Genomic DNA, 18,802 nt, shown 5'->3' on the forward strand with positions numbered 1-18,802 from the left:
ACGGCGCATGGGGACTTTTAATTTGAAAAGCGATTCTGTCACTTGTTGTCAATTCACACTGTACAGCTTCACGCAACTGTTATGCGGTCTGTGTGAGTGAGCTGGTTTACGCTGTACTGCGGGATGATTATCTGCCTTTAATTACTCACAAAATAATCGGATTTTACTAAATAATCCCACTTTAACGTGTACAATCCGTCCGTGGGTCCGATCTCGGTGAAGGTATGATGTAACTGTGTTTAGAAAATGGTATTTTGATCAAAGTGTGGCCCTTCATCAGCTGTCATTGCTGTACTCGATGTTCCCATTGGTTTTATTTTCAAATATTTTAGAAGCCTGTAACGTTACTTGTGACATGATCTAATCTAAAACAAAGTTATTATCTTTATTTATCGGGTTATTTTGATCTGATTTGCATAGATTGTTCTGAACGGTAAATCGAAAGTAATTTGTAGCAACTGCTGTCAGTGTTACATTGTATTCAGCACAAATCATTTAAATTAAAAGCATGACGGTTTTTTAAATATTTTGTTTTGTTTAAAAAAAAAAAAACTGTTAAAAACAACCTGCAAAATATTTATTCACCCTGTGTGTCTACAAAGGACTAAACTTTGGAGCTGCTGATTAAATCAAATGCTTTCTCGTGCTCCTTGACATCTGGTTCCCCTGTTATGTGTTGTGTAGCTTCAGTCTCTTGGGTATAATAGTAGGTGAATTATTATTTATTTATTACTATTTTAGATCATACACATAGTAATATTAAGGTACCTGACCAATTTTCACTGTTATATAGATAGCCTTAGTATGTTGGTATTGAAAAAAGGACAACATGCAATTCTGGTTTTGCTTTACAAAACAAAAATCTTTGGATCTAGTTCATTCTTGGGCTATTATAATTAACAATAGAATAAAGTTCCTGTAAACGATTTTTATGAAAATATTTTAGGATTCTATAGGTCCTATAGGTAACTTTGTAGTTTTCTTTAAAATGTTAAGTATTTTGGCTCTTACTGTGTATATAGGCGAAAAGCTGTAGGTGAGTAGTATGTCTGAATTCATAGTATTCGAAAAACAGTAGTCGAAAAGTACCCGGATGACTTACTACTTCCGGCAAGATCCTGAAGTTTTTATTCGATGGACACTACTGTCCCATGATCCCTCAGGTGAGGAGTTATCCAATGAAGAAGACATTATTCAAAAATGTCCAAAGGCAGTAATGCGGCTCTATTTAAATGTAAATACATATATTAAACAACTGTCCCTTGTGTTTAAATTGCGCTTGTTTAAAGTCATTCCAGTTAACGACTAACTTCTTGTTAGTATGTTACAAGACGTATGTCACATGAGGAATCAACATGGCGTATATAGTACGTCCGAATTCATTCATACTATCCATATTCAGACTATAAAGTACCTACTGTACTTTAACTAAATCAGTACCTACTGTCACAGTATGCGATTTCGGACGCGGCATAAATGCTATTTGCTATTTAAAAAGTGGGAGGGGCCACATAACATGTCTTGGCCTAACTTCCTGTTTCAGAAATTTCCTCATTGCATCAAATGTTAAGGCACTTTAGTTGGTCTTTTAAGTGTCTAAAACAAGGGTGTCAAAGATCTTAGATCTGTTGTTTTACTTACTTTACCCACCCTCCTTCCCTGTAGATGAGCGGAGCGGCGTTCCCCTCTCCTACGGCTGAGATGGCGGAGATAAACCGGATCCAATATGAGCTGGATTACACAGAGGGCATCAGTCAGAGCATGCGCATCCCAGAGCAGCTTCGCATGGCTCCATATGAGCACTCGGAGCAGCAGGAATTTATGGACCAGAATGCTCTCCATACAACAATGATGCAGGTTCCTGAGAGAATCGTAGTGGCAGGTAGGTGCAAATTCAGATTACTGAATCTAGATTCTCCTGCTGTCCCTTCTACCCACCTTCATCAGCCATTATATGTTTGTTAAATGAACCAAATGTCAGATGGGAAGAATATCTGATCTGTCACTTTTGTCATTATATAGGGGACAATGATGAATCCCAGTTCTCCATACCCAGAGATCTGGACCTCATTCAGTCCACCCCACAGGAGTCAGCGTTTTCTCTGAAGACGCCACCTCGGGTTCTCACGCTCAACGAACGGTCCCTTGACTTCTTAGAAATGGAACAGCCGAGCTCCATTAGCCATCACAGTGAAGATGTAAGTGGGTGCTGGGTACTGTGCTTAATTTGAAATATTTGGATGCATTTTTGTCCAAAGCGACTTACAGTGCATTACAAGCTATACATTTCATTAGTATGTGTGTGTTCGATCCCATGACCTTTGTGTTGCTAATGCAATTCTTAGAAGTTTCTGAATTAAAGGAGTCACTGTGTCAACTTGGAAGTAGGAAAATGTAAAACATCCACTTTTACTCTGTCTTGTTTATTCATACAGGTGCGCACACAAAGCAGGACGCGTAGAGAACGCTCGGTCAGCGAGAACACCAGCATGCATCACAACGGTCAGCTCAACAGAAACGACTCCATGTGAGTGCCAGGATGTAAATACACACATGCATACTTTACATCCTGAGAAATCTCCCAACCCTGTTCCTCCAAAACCGCCCTTTTTATTTACTTTCTTGTCTTTTTTTCTTTCTTGTGTCTCATTCTCTCCCTCCATGCTGCTTACTCAAAGGGGGTGAGTTAGAACAATGCATGTATTTGTTTTTCGTGCCTGCCTGGCTTTTGTGCTTTTTTAGGCCAAGCAGGTCAGTGCATGTTACTGCGATGACAGGACTGGCTTACTCGTATCTTTTAAATATAGTAGAGCAATCTTATCACAGTAAAAGCAGAACTGGTTATTGGGTGTTGTTGAACGCAGGAAGTTCCTCTGTCGAATCATGGCTGCATGACAGAGCTGTTTATTGTTTTCTATTCTATTATTCTCTATTGGACATTATTATAATGAATGGCTCCTACACTGAAGAGCTGTTCTCATGGAGGGTTTATTCTTAAAAAAACAAATCAGTCATTCCCCTTCAACCAGTTGTTGACTTGCCTTGACATAGAGGTGTTTGATTGGCTGGTCTCTTAGTAAAAGCACATAAACCCTGCCAATGATCAACACCTCTTTCTTCCTTCTGTAAACCCACATGAATTTAAACTAGTTTGGCTTCTGCTACTAACTTGACTTGTGTGATGTCCATCAGCCCAGCTTTCGAAGCTTACTTTACTTTTAGGCTTTTATAAAAAAAAATGAACAACATCATTTATTTAAACAGTAATAATTTAACAGCTCAGATGCAAAAGCCACTAAACGCCACCTCCTTTTAAAAATTAGATGCTGATATTGACCGAAATGCTCTCGGCACCATTTATATGTTCATCATTTGTGAAAACAAGGCACTTCAAAATATAATGGAAATGCCTTTCAATAAATTACATCGTCTTAAATTCGAGCTCCATGTCAATAAAAACGTACTGTAAAAATGCAGTAGGTGGTGCCAAAAACAAGTTCACCTGGACTGAAACTACTGGTAATGAAATATTAATAGGCTACGTGTTTTTCCGACTGAATTTAATCCGATTCAAGGTTATGACAATATAGTTTACATGTACCCTAAACATTGCAATCTGATTAATATGTTGGTTTGCATGTACATAGAATCAAACCCTGGTTGCCAGATTCGCGTATCAAAACCATCCCAATGGACATTCAAAACTAGCCCAAAAGCATCCCAATGACTATTTACAGCCCAATACCAATAACTAATCAATGAAATCCTTTCATCTTTAACCCACAGAAAAAAAAACAGGTGAAAACAGTTTTAACAGTAGCCAAATCTGAACTTGTTAAAAAACTCTCGTCGAGTTCACCCTTTATCTCTGGATAAAAGTCAAAAGTGAGTTGGAGAAAGTTGTTCTTAAGAAGTTTTCAGATATGCACTGAATTTTTAGTATTTTTGTCTTGTTTTCAGTAAAAATATCAAAAAATTCTTAAGTTAAGATGGTTTTCCGTGATGAGCAAAACTAAAGTCTATTTTTTAGACCAAAAATAACAAATTTAAGTGATTTTGTGCATAAAACAAGCAAAAAATCTGCCAATGGGGTGAGCAATATTTTCCTGAATTAGTGTTTAAGAAAAAATGTTAAGATTTTTTTGCTTAGCCCATTGGCAGATTTTTTGCTTATTTTATGCACAAAATCACTTAAATTGTATATTTTTCGTCTAAAAAAAAGACTTATTTTCTTGGGTCATTTTACTCATCAAGAAAAAGCGTCTTAATTTAAGAATTTTTATATATTTTTACTGAAAACAAGACAAAAATACTAAGTAAGAAAGTAATTTTTTGCATTGTAGGTCTGTCTTTAGGATCAGATGGGTGAAGTTGGGTCTGGTTGAATTAGTGTTAATCGGTTTTATGGGCCAGCAGACGTCACTGTTAGTCAGATCAGCTGTTTTACTGGAGCTCAGTGATAGTGGTGCCGTCCTGTGCTTTAAAGGCTTGTGGTTTTTCTAGATTGTCAGACAATGCGACTGCTGTGTGTGTTTCTGTTGCAAATGAGTTTTTGCGTATTAGTGTTTGTTGTGTCTTCTTGAATGGTTTGGGATGTGGTCTAGTTTTCTGTGGTGAGCTTTTTGTCTGTCCGTATAAATCATGTTTAACATTTCTCACTGGCCACTGAATCGGCCACGTTTTCTTTCTTAGACTTCTTTCAGTCTCTCTTTTTCTTTTATCCCCTCTTTCTAAAATCTTAAAGGAATAGTTCACCCAAAAATAAAACTTTTGTTATCATTTACTTATCATGTTGGTCTAAACCCTTATGATTGTCTATTAACCAATGAAATAATTAATTCAGCATTAATGCATTTTAATGAACATAAATGGTAACCATTTAATTTCATTGTATGGAAACAAATCATTCTGCCTAACATTTACATATGCAGTTTATTGAACCAAAAAATGATAATACAGATTTTGATTGACATGGGTGAACTATCCTTTTAATTCAACTATCCCATTCCTTATGTCTTTACTTTTGTCTCACTTGTTCCTTCTCAATGCCCCCCCCCCCCCTCTCTCTCTCTCTATCGCTCTCTATGGTGTGGTCAGTATGACTCCCTCCCCCTCTGCTGCATTGCGCACTGTGGCTCCTCACGGTGGCGCAGAAGACGGGTTTAACCTTTTGAGTGCCCGCGGTGTCATTTCCTTCGTCCAATCAACCACACGCCGGGCCTACCAGCAGGTCCTGGAGGTCCTGGATGAAAACCAACGCAGGTGACCTTTGACAACAGACCAAGAATTGAAAAGCTCAGATGCAAAACCCTCTAAGTGCATCTGGCATGTTTTCTCATAAATGAGCATTTTGAATGACCAAATTAGGTATTTCTGGATGACCAGAGGCTGGGATTGAGCGGATTTGAAGCAAAAGTATTTAATGTATGTACGTGCCGAGAGCATTTGGTTAATATGGTTATCTCATTTGTGATGGAGGTGGCGTTTTTAGCGGCTTTTACATCTGAGCTCCTCAGTTTTTGCCTAAAAATACGTATTTCTGGCTAACTTAGATAAAGCAACCATAAGCACTTGGTTTGAAAAGAATAGTTTAATAGATAGTTCAATAGTTTTATTTCTGTATTGTTTGCAGATGGATCTAGACACGCTGCTTTCATAAGCTTCATTTTTTTTTGGTCAAGCATTTATTTTTAGCATGGATATTATGCACATGAGTTCTTAGATTATTTAGTTTGAAAAATTTCTTGTATTAAAATACATTGCAGTTATTTTTTGCATAACTTGCAGTGATTGTTACTGTTTGCGGTATTGCCGTTTTGTTTTCGAAGAAATGTTCAGCTCAAAGATAAGCCCTATCTGCGCAATGACATCACAAAATTATTTGACTAATTCCCTAGTTTATGAAAAAATACTATTCTGGTTAAAGTAAGGCACATGCAGTGAGAGTGAATGGGGGCCTTTTCTGTGAAATTATAGCAGGGAAAATAATTATTTGACACATCAGCAATTTTATCAGTAGGGGGATTTCTAGGTGGGCTATTGACACAAAATTTCAACCAGATGTAGCCATCAAGCCAAATAGCGAATTCATACAAAGAAATCAGAACATTGAAGTATACAAGTTGAGTCATAATAAATAAAGTGAATTAACACAGGGAATAAGTATTGAACACATGAAGAGAACAAGTTGCAAAATGGCATAGAAAGCCAGATGATCAACTGAAATCTGTCAGTATTGAGAGAGAAACCCTTCCCCCTATCAGTACTAATTGATATCAGCTGTTTTAGTCCTAATTGATGGCCTATAAAGGCTTCTCATTACCCAGGAGGCACACATGAAGTCTTCGTGATTGGTAAAAGCAAGAACTCTTTCAAGATCATTGTAATTTTATTGTTAGAAAGCATTTTGATTGGAATGGTTATAGGCGCATTTCCAGAATACTGAATGTTCCTGTGAGCACTGTGGGGGCCATTATCCGGAAATGTAAAGAGCATTACTTCACCATAAACCCTAAACCGGCCATGATCAGGTGCTGCACATAAGATCCCTGTCCGAGGAGTCCAAAGAATAATCAGGAGAGTTCTCCAAGAGCCAAGAACCACTCCGGCAGAACTTCAGGAAGACATTGCATTAGCAGGAACTGTTGTTTCAAAGAAAACTAAAAGCAATGCACTGAACCGCCATGGCATCCATGCACCCTCACCATGCAAGAGCATGTTGAGGCTCAGTTAAAGTTTGCGAAAGAGCATTTGGAGAAGCCTTTGGATTATTGGGAGACTATAGTATGGTCAGATGAAAGCAAAATTGAAATTTGAAGGTGGAAGCAAAATGGTTTGGGGCTGCTTTTCAGCAAGGGGTACTGGCAGACTTCATATTGAAAAATCTGCTGCCATCTACAAGAAAGCTGAAAATGTAAAAAGGGTGGACATTTCAGCAAGACAATGATCAAAAACACAAGGCCAAGGAAACAATGAAGTTGTTTCAAAGAAAGAAAATCAAATTGCTTCAGTGAGAGAACTGAAGATCAAAGTTCATAAAAGAGGCCCAAGGAACCTTCAGGATTTAAAGACCATTTGTGTGGAAGAATGGGCCAGAATCACTCCTGAGCAATGCAGACGACTGGTCTCTCCACACAAGAGGCGTCTAGAAGCTGTAATCACCAACAAAGGCTTTTCTACAGAGTATTAAATAAAGTGTGTTTAATACTTATTCCCTGTGTCATTTCACTTTACTTATTATGACTCAACTTGTATACTTAAATGTTATGATTTCTTTGTATGAATTCAATATCTGGCTTGATGGCTATATCTGGTTGAAATTTTGTGTCAATAACCCACTTAGAAATCCCCTTACTGATAAAAATGTTGATGTGTCAACTACTTATTTTCTTCGCTGTATCTTGATGTAACATATTGTTGATAGGAACTTGTATTTGACCCGAGACTTTCAGTTAATGTTCTATTTGAATTCATGTCCTGTCCCACTGCGACCTGCTTGGCTTTTCATTCGAAGCTTGAAGAATGGCAATACACCTTCACAAATTCACTGACTTACTTTAGCTTTATCTAGTAGCACCATAATGACTTCCACCGATCTATTTTCTCTCTGAAATGAGCTAGTGATGATTTTAATCCATATTTGGAAGTTTGTCATTGTTTCTTTTGAAAGTGTTTTTGTCTTGTACTTTGAAGACCGCAGCAGCGTTTGCATTTCAGATCTTGTTAAAATTGTCTGTCATTTTTCTCTTTTCCTCCCTCACTTTTCTCCTTTTCTGCTTCTCAGCAAGCCTTCTCTTAGAGGGGGTTCAACCCTCTCTGTCCCCCAGCATGAAAACAGGTAATTCCTCTCATCCTTTCACCTTTTTCCCATCTTTTTTTATCTCCATGGTATGTCTTTCTGTTGTCTTATTGCAAACTCAATATCGTATTAAACGAAACATTGATGTTTCCAACAGGCTTGCTCTGGCCACACTAGACTCAACACAGGAAGGAGGGATCGATGATGTGGCCCTTGTCGACGCCACTTCTCTGCGCAGACAGGTATTTGTAATCCAATGCAAAATTTAGGATACAATGTTGTTAGATTTACTTAGTTTTTCTTTTATTTTGTGTTATCACAGATTGTCAAGCTGAACCGACGCTTACAACTTTTGGAAGAGGAAAATAAAGAGAGAGCTAAGCGTGAAATGGTCATGTATTCTGTCACTGTAGCTTTCTGGCTTATCAACAGCTGGGTTTGGTTTCGTCGCTAAAGCAACACAGATTGCTGTGTGGGAGGAGCAGAACCAAGACTCCGCCCCTTCTGTTCTTTGTGTCAAGCATTAGCCTTATTTATGTATGGCAAACACGTTTTTTCTTCTCAGCAAGAGGCGTTAAGATGGAGGTTATGGCTTTTATTTTACTGTGAAAATGTATTTGTAAATTTTTATTTGTACAATCAAAAATATCTTCTTTTTTCTGATTTTGTACAATTTTAAGGACTTCCTTTTTGCGCAAAGCCGAGCATGAACCAGATGTACATATTTTCCTTTACATGTCTTTGGAAGTTTTCATTGATTTTTTTCAGACTAGTATAATACCATGTTATCTACTCAGACCAATGAAATGGGATGCACTGATATATTAAAAAGAAAGAAAGAAACCGCATATAAAGTTAAATCATTATATTTGCAGACTATTTTGATTTTAGGAACTTTACGTACAGTCTATGTGATACCTCTAAGCAACAAAAACATGCATACATGCTTGTTTTGTCCTGATCATTATTTATGTAAACCATCAATGAAGAACCGTGTATTATATGATGTTAATGATATTGTCCTGCTAAATCCTGTCCTGTCCTACTGATTCAGACAGTAGCACTTTCAATCAACGGAGCAATGAAAGACTTTTATTTCAATAAATGACACCAATAGTGAAGTTTGCACTCTCCTGCTTGTTTTTAAGATTATGTTTTGGTTAGTTCAAACTTAAATTGTTTCTTGAGAACTCGTTATACTAAGTATTAAGTACCTTTGTATATATCGCAATGCCACTTTATTACATTATGATACCACCACTATGATATGCCACAGCATGTTTAGGTTATGTTGCCCCACATTATAGAGTCTTATTAAATTAAAAAAATCTGGTCTCCCAGTTGGTCAAAATAGCATGTTGGTTGACTAGGTTTTGATAACCTTTATAGCTTTCACCAGCCATACCAGCTGAACACTAAAATTAGTTTTTATAAGAATAATACAGATGTTTATCAGACACTCCCTTACACTTTTTTCTTACATGTAGTTGTTCTCTTTATTCTTCTAGTACTGTATGCATAATGGCTTTTGTAAAACAGTCGAACACCTCTTTGGTCATCCAGACACGTGGTGGCGCTGTAGGCATTGTGCCTACAGATGTCAGTCACACGGACTCTCTTTCCCGGATTCTGTGGTTTCAGGTCGGGCTGTCATGGCGGCGTGCGGGGCACTCATGAGTCGCGGTGTTTTAACTCTGCATTATCAGCATGTATGCAGAGGATTGATGCTCACACAGATCAGAGAGAAGAAGAGATGGATGAAAGCGTATACACTCATTATGGAGAGAAAGAGGAAGATGGAGGGACCCCCGCCTCCAAAGGCACGGTCGGTACAACCTCTCAAGGCCACTCGTGAAATTCACCGACAGAGATAACTTACCTTTAGCAGCTCACTACTACCCTGCAGATAAAATAATACATAAACTGTTGTCTCCATATTACAAATTACCGGTATAAACCACTAGTTGTTGTTGTTGATGGTTTTTTACCATTAAAACCATTACAAAATTACTTCATTTAGTGTGTTTGGTGTTTGATGGAGTTCCCACAAGCAACCTTACTGAAAAGGTCTTCCAGCCTGGTTTTAGCTGGTGTAGCAGGCTGGTTTAAAATGAGTTTTGACTTTTTAGCTGGTGATCCTGGGAGACCAGTGGCCAGTTACTTAAACATAGTCACGACGTTAAGACTGAAATTCTGAATAACTGATCTGACACACTAGCAATTAGTTAGGAGGACTAAACAGTCTTAATTTTTCGCCTTTAAATTAGACCTACCTTTTATAGCTGACTTTAAAAGTTATGACTAGTCTTAAAGAAAGTAATAGATGACTAACTTTGTACGACTAGTTTAAGCAGTTTATGCAACTGGCCACTGCTGACCCACCAGCTTGATCAGCTTTGCTGGGCTAGAGCCTGGAGGACCATCTTAAACCAGCTAAGACCAGCTTAAAGCCTCTAGCCTGCTCAGTCTGGTGGGTCTGCTGGTCTTCGAGCCTAACCAGCTATAAAGTATTTTCTTTAACATCCCACCAATAAAACCAAACACAAAAAGTAGAGAGCCACAGAGATAATTGTAGTTTCCATTAAAACTAATGCAGTTTTGTTTATAAATGATCTGATACTATATGTAATATTTATTGATACTGAAGCCTCAGCTGTCATTACGGACCATTTTAAAATTCTGTTAAAATAAATTACGATTTCTTTTCTATAGCAAAGCTAACCGCAGTAATGACACGCATCATTTATATACATTTTTTTATTAATATTGTGTATTGCTTAATTTTATCCAGCGTCCTTGGACAACAAAACAGCCCATATTTACATGTGGGCCGCATGTTAATTATAACGTCCAGCTTTTATACTGACCTTTCTCTTGCCTATAGCTCACAGCAGCCAAACTTTGATTACCACGCTGAGGTGGAAGCCTTCAGTGCCCGTCTCCAGGAAAATTTCTCTGTGGATCTTTTGAAGACATCCTTTGTGAATCCCTGCTATTTGCGCTCTGAGGAGCAGAGGAGACATTTACTGGGTCTTGATGCGGAGACCACTGCTCTTAACCTGCAAGACAACAGCGAGCTGCAGGCACACGGTCGAACGTTCACACAGGTGAGAGACCAACCGCTGCTGGTAAATAATGTGATTTTTACATAATAATAGTTATTAGCTGTTATTTTCATAAATACAGTGTGCAAACACAAATCCTATCTGTGTGTTTTATTTATATGATGGTACCATACAGGTTTTCCTCAATAACTGGTGCAGGGAAAACTTTCCCAGCCTGCCAGAGGAGGGAGTGGCAGCCGTTGTAGGCCATTTGTCCGGGTCAGAGGTCATGTGTCATGTCGCACGAAACCTTGCGGTGGAGGAACTGACGATGAGTGCGGAGTTTCCTGTTCCGGATGAAATCCTGAAAGGGACGTTGTTTGCTGTGATTGGTGCTTTGGAGCAAAGCAGTGGGTCTCTCCGAGCAGGGCTTTTTATCAGAGTAAGACAAGTGACCTTTCAAGTTTTAGAATGTCCCCATGTCTAATTTTAATCATTACTAGTAGGGATGTCCCGATCCGATCACGTGATCGGAAATCGGCCCCGATCACGTGGTTTCAGACTCGATCGGAATCGGACGTTACCTCCCGATCAGGACTCGGATACATATGCAGGGTTTAAAATCCATTAAGTTCTCGCTCTGCTCCACGCCAGTGTACGCGCTGCGCTGGTGCGTGTGAACTGAAGAGAATAGGCTTGTTCGACTTCATCTGGCTGCCGGTTCTTGTGGTGCTGCATGACGTCAAAGTTCCACGAGAGCGATTTAAAAGCAAACTCCTCCGTATGATTTCGCGGATCACTCTCGCGGTAGTTTGACGTCTCTCGGCTGTCGATTGTTGCGGCGCCGCATGAAGTCGAACAAGCCTATTGACGTGCTTTCATTCATAGGCTTCACACTCGTGCGTGCAAGGAACCCACGACAAAACCGCGTTTTTACCGCTCATTTAAACGACGCGTTGATCGTTATTGTCAACATGTGCTCAGACGCAGTTCCGCGTCTCACTCAGAACCTCAAGAACGCGCATTCGCGCAGGAGCATTTGACATTACTGTAGAGATGAGAGAGAGAGAAAGAGAGGTAAGAATGGTGCCCATGTCGAAAAAACTTAATAGAAGTCTAGAAACAAAGTATTAAAGTATGTATAGCCATGTCACTCATCTCATTACAAAATGTTAACTAGATAACTCGATACAACTGATTGTATAGTTTAATAAAATAATGTATTTTGATTATACAAATGAATCACGACCTAACTGTAGGTATTTTTTAACTAACTGCTGACCAGCTTAGGGAATCTCTATGGCTAATTTATAAGATATATTGCTGAATCAGTATGTTGTTTTTCTTGTTAATTGAGTCTTTTTGGGTAGCCTATCTTATGCCTAGAATGAGTCAAGGAGGTTAAGTCTTATAACTTCATTCAAAGTTTGATCAATTGTGCATAATGACATGTGCACCAAATGCATATAGGGTGTCAGACTCATATATTTGCATAATTTAAAGTTCAAGTTTTAGTTTGGGTCAACATGTGGTACAGCTTTAAAACTGAAACTTATAAAATCCTATCAGAGATACAAAATGTCATTGAAACACACCCAGTGGCTTTGCTGTCATCAGGATTAAACATGTTACCCATCGAACCCTCCCTCCCAGAGCCTCCCTACAAAACAAACCCCAATTTAACCCCTGAACATATATACTCTATAGTCATTATTTTTTAACACATCTGTAGTTATGCGCTGGAACATAAGGAACATCCTGGACTGGTTCTGTTTTTCGCTCTTCTTTATTCTTTTTTTTTTTAATGTATTATAGAAGTATCGGATCGGGACTCGGTATCGGCAGATACTCAAAATCAAATGACTCGGACTCGAGGGCAAAAAAACCTGATCGGGACATCCCTAATTACTAGTACTATGTACATTTTATCACAGCCAAGCAGTGTGACCATTATTTTACTAAATGTTAATTTTGCTGTATTGTGTGTGTGTGTATATTTCAGGATTTTCTGGTGACTCAGCTTATAGGGATAGATTTGTTTGATATGTGGAAAGTAGTTGATCCCATGGGACTGCTGGTTAAAGAATTGAACCGGAAAGGTATGGCTCTACCTGAACCTCGCCTCATCCGGTCCGCTGGCGCCAGTACCGTCCTACCACTCTATTTTGTTGGGCTTTACAGGTACGACATTAATCCTGGGACAGTTTTGTTAGTCCATTTATGACACATTTCACTATACAAATTTAACAAATCTTACATTGAAAACATTTGTGTATGTATGCACTGGTATATGATTTTTAACGTAAAGTTTAATTGTCTCTTATTTTTTTTATTAGTGACCGTAAGCTGTTGGCTCAAGGTCCGGGTGAGACCGTCCTAGCAGCAGAAGAGGAAGCAGCACGTGTTGCTTTAAGGAAACTGTACGGCTATACGGAGAACCGTAGACCGTGGGACTTTATTACCCCTAGTGAGCCACTTCAAAACCTCGGAGCACAGCCTGTCATTAGTGGATAAATGACATCATATCCTCCCTCAAAAGGGTTTCCCTCAAGTTTAAACCACTCTGGGAACTCCAGGAGTTATAGCTGTAATTCACAGCTGCTTCACAGACAATTTAAGACTTTTGAAGGACACCGGCTAAAAATTGGAAGTTGTGTACTTCATCACAACTATTTGTTGGAGCAACCTCTCAATTTTTTTCTTCCCGAATGTCATTCTGACATCACCAGGGGTCCCGTTCCACAGACTACGGCTATGATATACACACAAACTTCTGACTCTTGGTGTTAAACGATACAAAATCACAGGAGCCACCCATATGTTTGCAGATTATTCAATAAAATCTTGTCATTGTGGCTGTAAATTGTTTGTGTACATAAATAACCATTTATTGGTAATAAAAAATGTGTTAGTTCAGAACAAAATGTTTTTCATTTAAGTTTTCACAATGAAGACCAGTCTTGCTCGTGGTAATTTGTTCATTCACACAGATGGAACAGATTTGGAGGCACTTAGCCACCATATGGTCGAAAACTTGCAAGGGGCCCATGTACATCACCCAGCTATATTTTAAGTCATTCAGTCAGTTCAGCATGCAGCCTCCATTGAATACAGTGCATCATTACGGTGCCCCCCAAATAAAATGTATGACATAAAACTAGAGCTGGGCATAGATTAATCTAGATTAATATCTTAAAAAATAAAAGTAATTTTTTGCATAACATATGAGTTTGTGCTGTGTGTAACTATTATGTATATGTAAATACAGACACATTTATGTATGTATGTATGTATGTATGTATATATATATATATATATATATATATATATATATATATATATATATATATATATAATTATTAAGTTGAGTACTATTCTAATTAATTGTAATATGTTTATTACTTGCTAGTGTAATGCTCAGTTAACTTAAATAAACCAGGCTTGATGACGTATGTAGCCTACATATGCGACCTCTGTAGGCTGCAGCCCTCGGATTGAGAAACGACGGTAGACTGATGTACGAGTATGTTTGGCGGGCGGGCTCCTCCAGAGGGCGCTCTGGCGGAAACGAGCGCTCGATAATATATTGTGGGCGGGGTTCGAGAGCGCCCACGTGACTCCAAGATGCCGCTTTGATTAGTTTTCGGTTTCCAGAGTTTTCGCCCTGTCTCAACAATGTGACACAAAGCCCGCATGTTTCTTCTCACTTATAAGGACGACTATTAAAACAAACTATATGTATAGTTATTATTTTCCATTCTATTTTACAAAGCACAGTACGTTATGAAATCAGTTTTAGCATTAACCCCTTATAGGATTGCATTCTCATCACATGTCCCCCTACTGGCGTTGTATTGAACTGCATGCACTGAGAAGCCAATGTAAAGTGGGACGGCTGGATTATTCAGTCAGTGGGAGTGAAACCAGAGTGGGGTGGCTGGCTGGTTGTTAAAGTGCCTGCGCACCAGGACCCTCCTCTGTCCTCTCTCTTTACTACGGCGCTCTCGCCCGTTGTTCGCGTTAAACGTGAGGCCCTTCTTAAGAACTCCGGTCCTCCAACGTTACATTTTCAACGGAACCCCTCCTTTTCCAGGGACCCTTATGTTGATCGGATTGCCATTATTATTTATATTTTATTGATCAACGTTAAACGTCAAACTGCTCCGACCATGGCAGCGAGCGCAAAGCGAAAACAGGAGGAGAAGCACCTGAAGATACTGCGGGAAATGACGAGTTTGGCGCCCAACCGAAAGTGTTTCGACTGCGATCAGCGCGGCCCGACCTACGCCAACATGACCGTGGGCTCGTTCGTGTGCACGTCCTGCTCCGGCATTCTGTGAGCCACCCTCCTGTCTTTCTCTCTCTTTTAAATCAAACATTGGTTTTGTCTTAAAATCTGGTGAGCTGCCTACTAAGGGCAACATTTTTGGGCGTCATGATCGTGATCGAACGTTTAAATTATGATGTCACGAAACATTCGATTCAAACGTTCGAATGCGGAGACCCCAAAATGCCGTATACTAGGTGGGTAACACTGTAGATTTCAAACACAGCCTACCACACAGGTTATCGTTAGATTAGTTAGGAGATCTAATGGAAGGATTTTGTGTGTTTTAAGGGGGTGTATGTGTGTTTTGGGTGGGTGGGGAGATGGATTGGTGTCCTCTTGGGGGTTGGGGGTGCTTGCTTGCCACTTAACCAGCCTTCATGGTTGTTTACGGTCTAATGGGAGTTTGGAGGGTATACACACCTAAACTACGTTTAGGGTGGGTGGTTAGGGCAATGCACACTTACAAAAAACCTGTTAGTGTGCATTGCCCTAACTACCCACCCTAAATATAGTTTACCTGTGTACTACAGTATATTCTGTCTGAAGCTACCTGTTTGCCCATTACTGGTCTTTTTTTATATTCGTGGTGTTCTGCATTGCCAGCTGCTGGCCTTATCTGCAGTAAGGCAAGGCCTTGTTAGATCAGATAAACCAGTCTATAGCATGTGGAAGAGCTGGATAGTCACATGGCGACATGTGGCAGAGGGTGGCAGTTAGGTTATACCATGGTGGTCTGGGTGTGCACCCATGCAGAGAATTATTCAATCCCTAAATGTACTACATTGAAAGCTGAATTTCACATTTAAATTACAGCATACTATGTCAGATAAAGTGCACGTGACCATATCAGATTCCAGTTTAACTGTAAGCTTTGTTACTTTAGGCAGATAAGGTAACTTGGTTTGCGATATCTACAGGTCAAGTCGGTTTTTATTCGGTTTATGCATTAAATGAAAGCGTTTGAATGGAGGGAATGAATGGAGAATAACTTGGTAGACTGCAGTTTATGCATTTGAAATACTTTTTCTTAATATTTAAATATTCTGGATATAATATATGTGCATTAATTTAACTCTTGTCTTTATGATAAACAGCTGATCCCTTGTAGCATTGTGTATCTGTAGTGCAGGGGATTTTGGATTCGAGTTGGGATTTCTTCCTAAAATAATGCCAATTTAATTTAGATCACAAGAGTCATCCCATGGGTTACAGATGTAGACTTTATTTTCTGAAAGATTTGCATTGCAGAGTTGCAAAATTAAATTAATTTGATCTTATTTACTTGTGTCATCTCATAATTTGACTTGTTTCATAGGGTGTGGTTTCAAGACATTTGGATCCTAACAACGGAAAGCTATTTTTCCATAAATTGACAGTTTTCTTTTTCTTAACATATTTTTTACTTACATATTACATTACATATTTATAGGATCTCTCCATTCATTCTCCTAATGTTTAATTAACTGAAAGTTTTTATGCACAGTCTAAATTAGTTGAATTGGTTGTATTAGTTTATGTCATGACTTACCATAACACCTAAGGAATCTAATTTCCTACGATAATAAGCCCATAGTTTCTGAGTCTTTCATAACTAGTCATTTCTTAAGCATTAACATGGGTTTTATAAACACAGTTATCTTTAAAAAATGGTTTCCGAGTAAAACTTTTGATAAATACTCTATTAATGTAAACTGGTTTGATGATTCCCTTGCTGTTGTCTATGGCGTTATATTCAGAACACTCCAGCTGCTCCTTGGACTCTTGGTTCTTATCAATAATTTTTCTCAAAGTCATAGGAAAGGATAGTGGAATCTGTCTAATCGATTCAGCAAATATAAAAATGTTGTTTATTGTACTAGCTTGAACTCTTCTAGAGTTCTGGAACAGGAGGTTAAGGATCATATCAGAAGATTTGAAAGATTATATGGTGTATTTGAACAAGCCCAGGACTCAGCTGTGGGAGCTTGTATGTTTGTCAGCGTTCAATGCCGGCAAGTCATCTGCTGGATCAGTCATAAATGGCTATAAAATTCTTTTAGCGATTACTTGCATGTGTGTGACATTTTTTTCTGATGTGTAATGTCACTTACGTGTGTGCGTGTCAGTTAAGTGATGTTCCTGGTAAACTCCAGGAAAGCATCTTTTCATGCATGCAAATTCCCACCAAACAATGACGAAAAATGTCCAGTAAGCAAATGCATTTGTGACCTCTTTATTAACAGATGAGTTCCTCTATATTTTGTAGTTTCACCATCACTGTATCTGATGAATCATGGGCCGTTTTTTATATGATAACGCTGTTAACAAAAAAGGGAACTTTATGCGTTAGGTCCTAAAAATGCAAACTTTTGAAAATCGGTTTTGTTGTAAACGACAGAAACGCAAATCTGTGAGATTTTGTGCATGCGTATTGAAAGTGTTCAGTCTACAGGCATGCGCGTTTACTTCACATAAAATAAATTTTTTTGGCCATTCAAGGTAGTGTTGGACGATAAGCCCCATTTTGAGATCGTCCTATCGTCAGCCTGTGAGATCGGCGATAGTATCGGGGGGGGGCGGGGCAATCGTTATTTATTCAGTGTTTCCCATAAATTGATTCCTTCGTGGACTTTCTTTTTCGCGTTAACGTCAACAGTCACAGATGTTATTGACAGAGAAGACGGCTGATCGAGTTCATCATGAGTGACTTAACAAAAGGTTAGCATTACCACACATACCCGCTCTGGTGTGAGTCTGTGTCCGAGCTCTCTCCCTACCTATGATGCGGTATGCCCGTGCACGTGTTCTGTATTAACAGCAATCGTGTATTCTCTCATATTTCTGAATTTGCAACAAAACTACCACTCGTGTCGGAGCCTATGGTGTAGTGGGCAGTGCTCCGACATATGGTGCAGACGCACTCTCGGCGACCCGAGTTCGAATCCCGGCTCGAGGTCCTTTGCCGAACCCGTTCCCCTCTCTCCACCCTATACTTTCCTGTCCTCTCCTATCACACTGTCTATCTAATAAAGCCACAAAAAAAACGGCCCAAAAAACATAAAAAAAAAAAAAAAAAAAAAAAAAAAAAAAACTACCACTCGTATTTAAAATAAAAAGCGCTCATAACCAACAACACTGACGAGAAGAGCAACATCAGTACAGCCTCAATGTATATGCATGATGATTTTTTCAGATGAGGGCGCGTTTTTAGCAGCAGTTAAAGAAAGAGCTGATTGGATTAAACAAGGAGTTACTGGGTCGTGGGTCATTACTGGGTTGTGTTTAGTCACTATTTTATACACAACAGAACAAATAATATGTAAAAATAGCATTCAGTTGTGTTAAAATGCAATATAATGTGACAGATCAAAGAGTAAAACACGACGCAATGACGTCACATATATGCTAATTGGCGTGTGACGTCATCACCACCACAGTGTCTCAAAATCCTGTGGGAAACACTGTTATTAGTTCATTTTTACTCCTCTATGACAAGTCACTTGATTGGTGGACAAAAAAGAACCAAGGGCAACACTGTCATTGAGCACAACCTTCTTAAAACTGATGTTATTAATCCGGGCGCGTCATTAAAGCCCAGACCCTCTAAAATATTTTGCGTGCCAGGGAGTGTGAACAACATTCACTGGTTTT

General features: G+C 39.0%; 3 protein-coding genes across 7 annotated transcripts in view; all 3 read left to right on the plus strand.

Moving 5' to 3' along the window:
• Positions 1–65: 65 nt before the first annotated feature.
• Positions 66–8,919, plus strand: mffa (mitochondrial fission factor a). Of its 3 annotated transcripts, XM_065280704.2 has the most exons (8): positions 66–222; positions 1,666–1,882; positions 2,023–2,198; positions 2,436–2,527; positions 5,098–5,262; positions 7,784–7,837; positions 7,956–8,040; positions 8,121–8,919. In XM_065280704.2, the coding sequence occupies exons 2-8, from the start codon at positions 1,666–1,668 to the stop codon at positions 8,250–8,252; spliced, it is 921 nt and encodes a 306-aa protein (XP_065136776.1). In that variant the 5' UTR covers positions 66–222; the 3' UTR covers positions 8,253–8,919. The 3 variants fall into 3 exon arrangements, with proteins under 3 accessions (XP_065136776.1, XP_065136777.1, XP_065136778.1); XM_065280705.2 differs by lacking the exon at positions 5,098–5,262; XM_065280706.2 differs by lacking the exons at positions 5,098–5,262; positions 7,784–7,837.
• A 490-nt stretch (positions 8,920–9,409) lies between these two features.
• mrpl44 (mitochondrial ribosomal protein L44) lies at positions 9,410–13,766 on the plus strand. The gene is made up of 5 exons (XM_065280707.2): positions 9,410–9,623; positions 10,683–10,905; positions 11,039–11,284; positions 12,845–13,023; positions 13,179–13,766. Exons 1-5 carry the CDS (start codon positions 9,451–9,453, stop codon positions 13,354–13,356), a joined length of 999 nt encoding a protein of 332 aa, XP_065136779.1. The 5' UTR covers positions 9,410–9,450; the 3' UTR covers positions 13,357–13,766.
• Positions 13,767–14,762: 996 nt separating this feature from the next.
• agfg1a (ArfGAP with FG repeats 1a) overlaps positions 14,763–18,802 on the plus strand; it is a 32,416-nt gene continuing 28,376 nt past the window's right edge. Inside the window, exon 1 of one of the 3 annotated variants that reach the window (XM_065280709.1) lies at positions 14,763–15,178. In XM_065280709.1, the coding sequence (XP_065136781.1) occupies positions 15,012–15,178 (167 nt within the window). In that variant the 5' untranslated portion in view covers positions 14,763–15,011. The remainder of the gene's footprint in view (positions 15,179–18,802) is intronic. The other 2 variants (XM_065280711.1, XM_065280710.2) reach the window with 2 other exon arrangements.

Source organism: Paramisgurnus dabryanus, chromosome 8 (assembly GCF_030506205.2).
Source record: "Paramisgurnus dabryanus chromosome 8, PD_genome_1.1, whole genome shotgun sequence".
NCBI lineage: Eukaryota > Metazoa > Chordata > Actinopteri > Cypriniformes > Cobitidae > Paramisgurnus > Paramisgurnus dabryanus.

Bases quoted from the DNA above. Each gene is read 5' to 3' on its own strand.
- mffa (XM_065280704.2), top strand. From the start codon at position 1,666: ATGAGCGGAGCGGCGTTCCCCTCTCCTACGGCTGAGATGGCGGAGATA. The intron at 2,199-2,435 runs GTAAGTGGGTGC...TTATTCATACAG, and splicing joins TTAGCCATCACAGTGAAGAT to GTGCGCACACAAAGCAGGAC. The intron at 5,263-7,783 runs GTGACCTTTGAC...TCTGCTTCTCAG, and splicing joins CTGGATGAAAACCAACGCAG to CAAGCCTTCTCTTAGAGGGG.
- mrpl44 (XM_065280707.2), top strand. From the start codon at position 9,451: ATGGCGGCGTGCGGGGCACTCATGAGTCGCGGTGTTTTAACTCTGCAT. The intron at 10,906-11,038 runs GTGAGAGACCAA...GGTACCATACAG, and splicing joins ACGGTCGAACGTTCACACAG to GTTTTCCTCAATAACTGGTG. The intron at 11,285-12,844 runs GTAAGACAAGTG...TGTATATTTCAG, and splicing joins GAGCAGGGCTTTTTATCAGA to GATTTTCTGGTGACTCAGCT.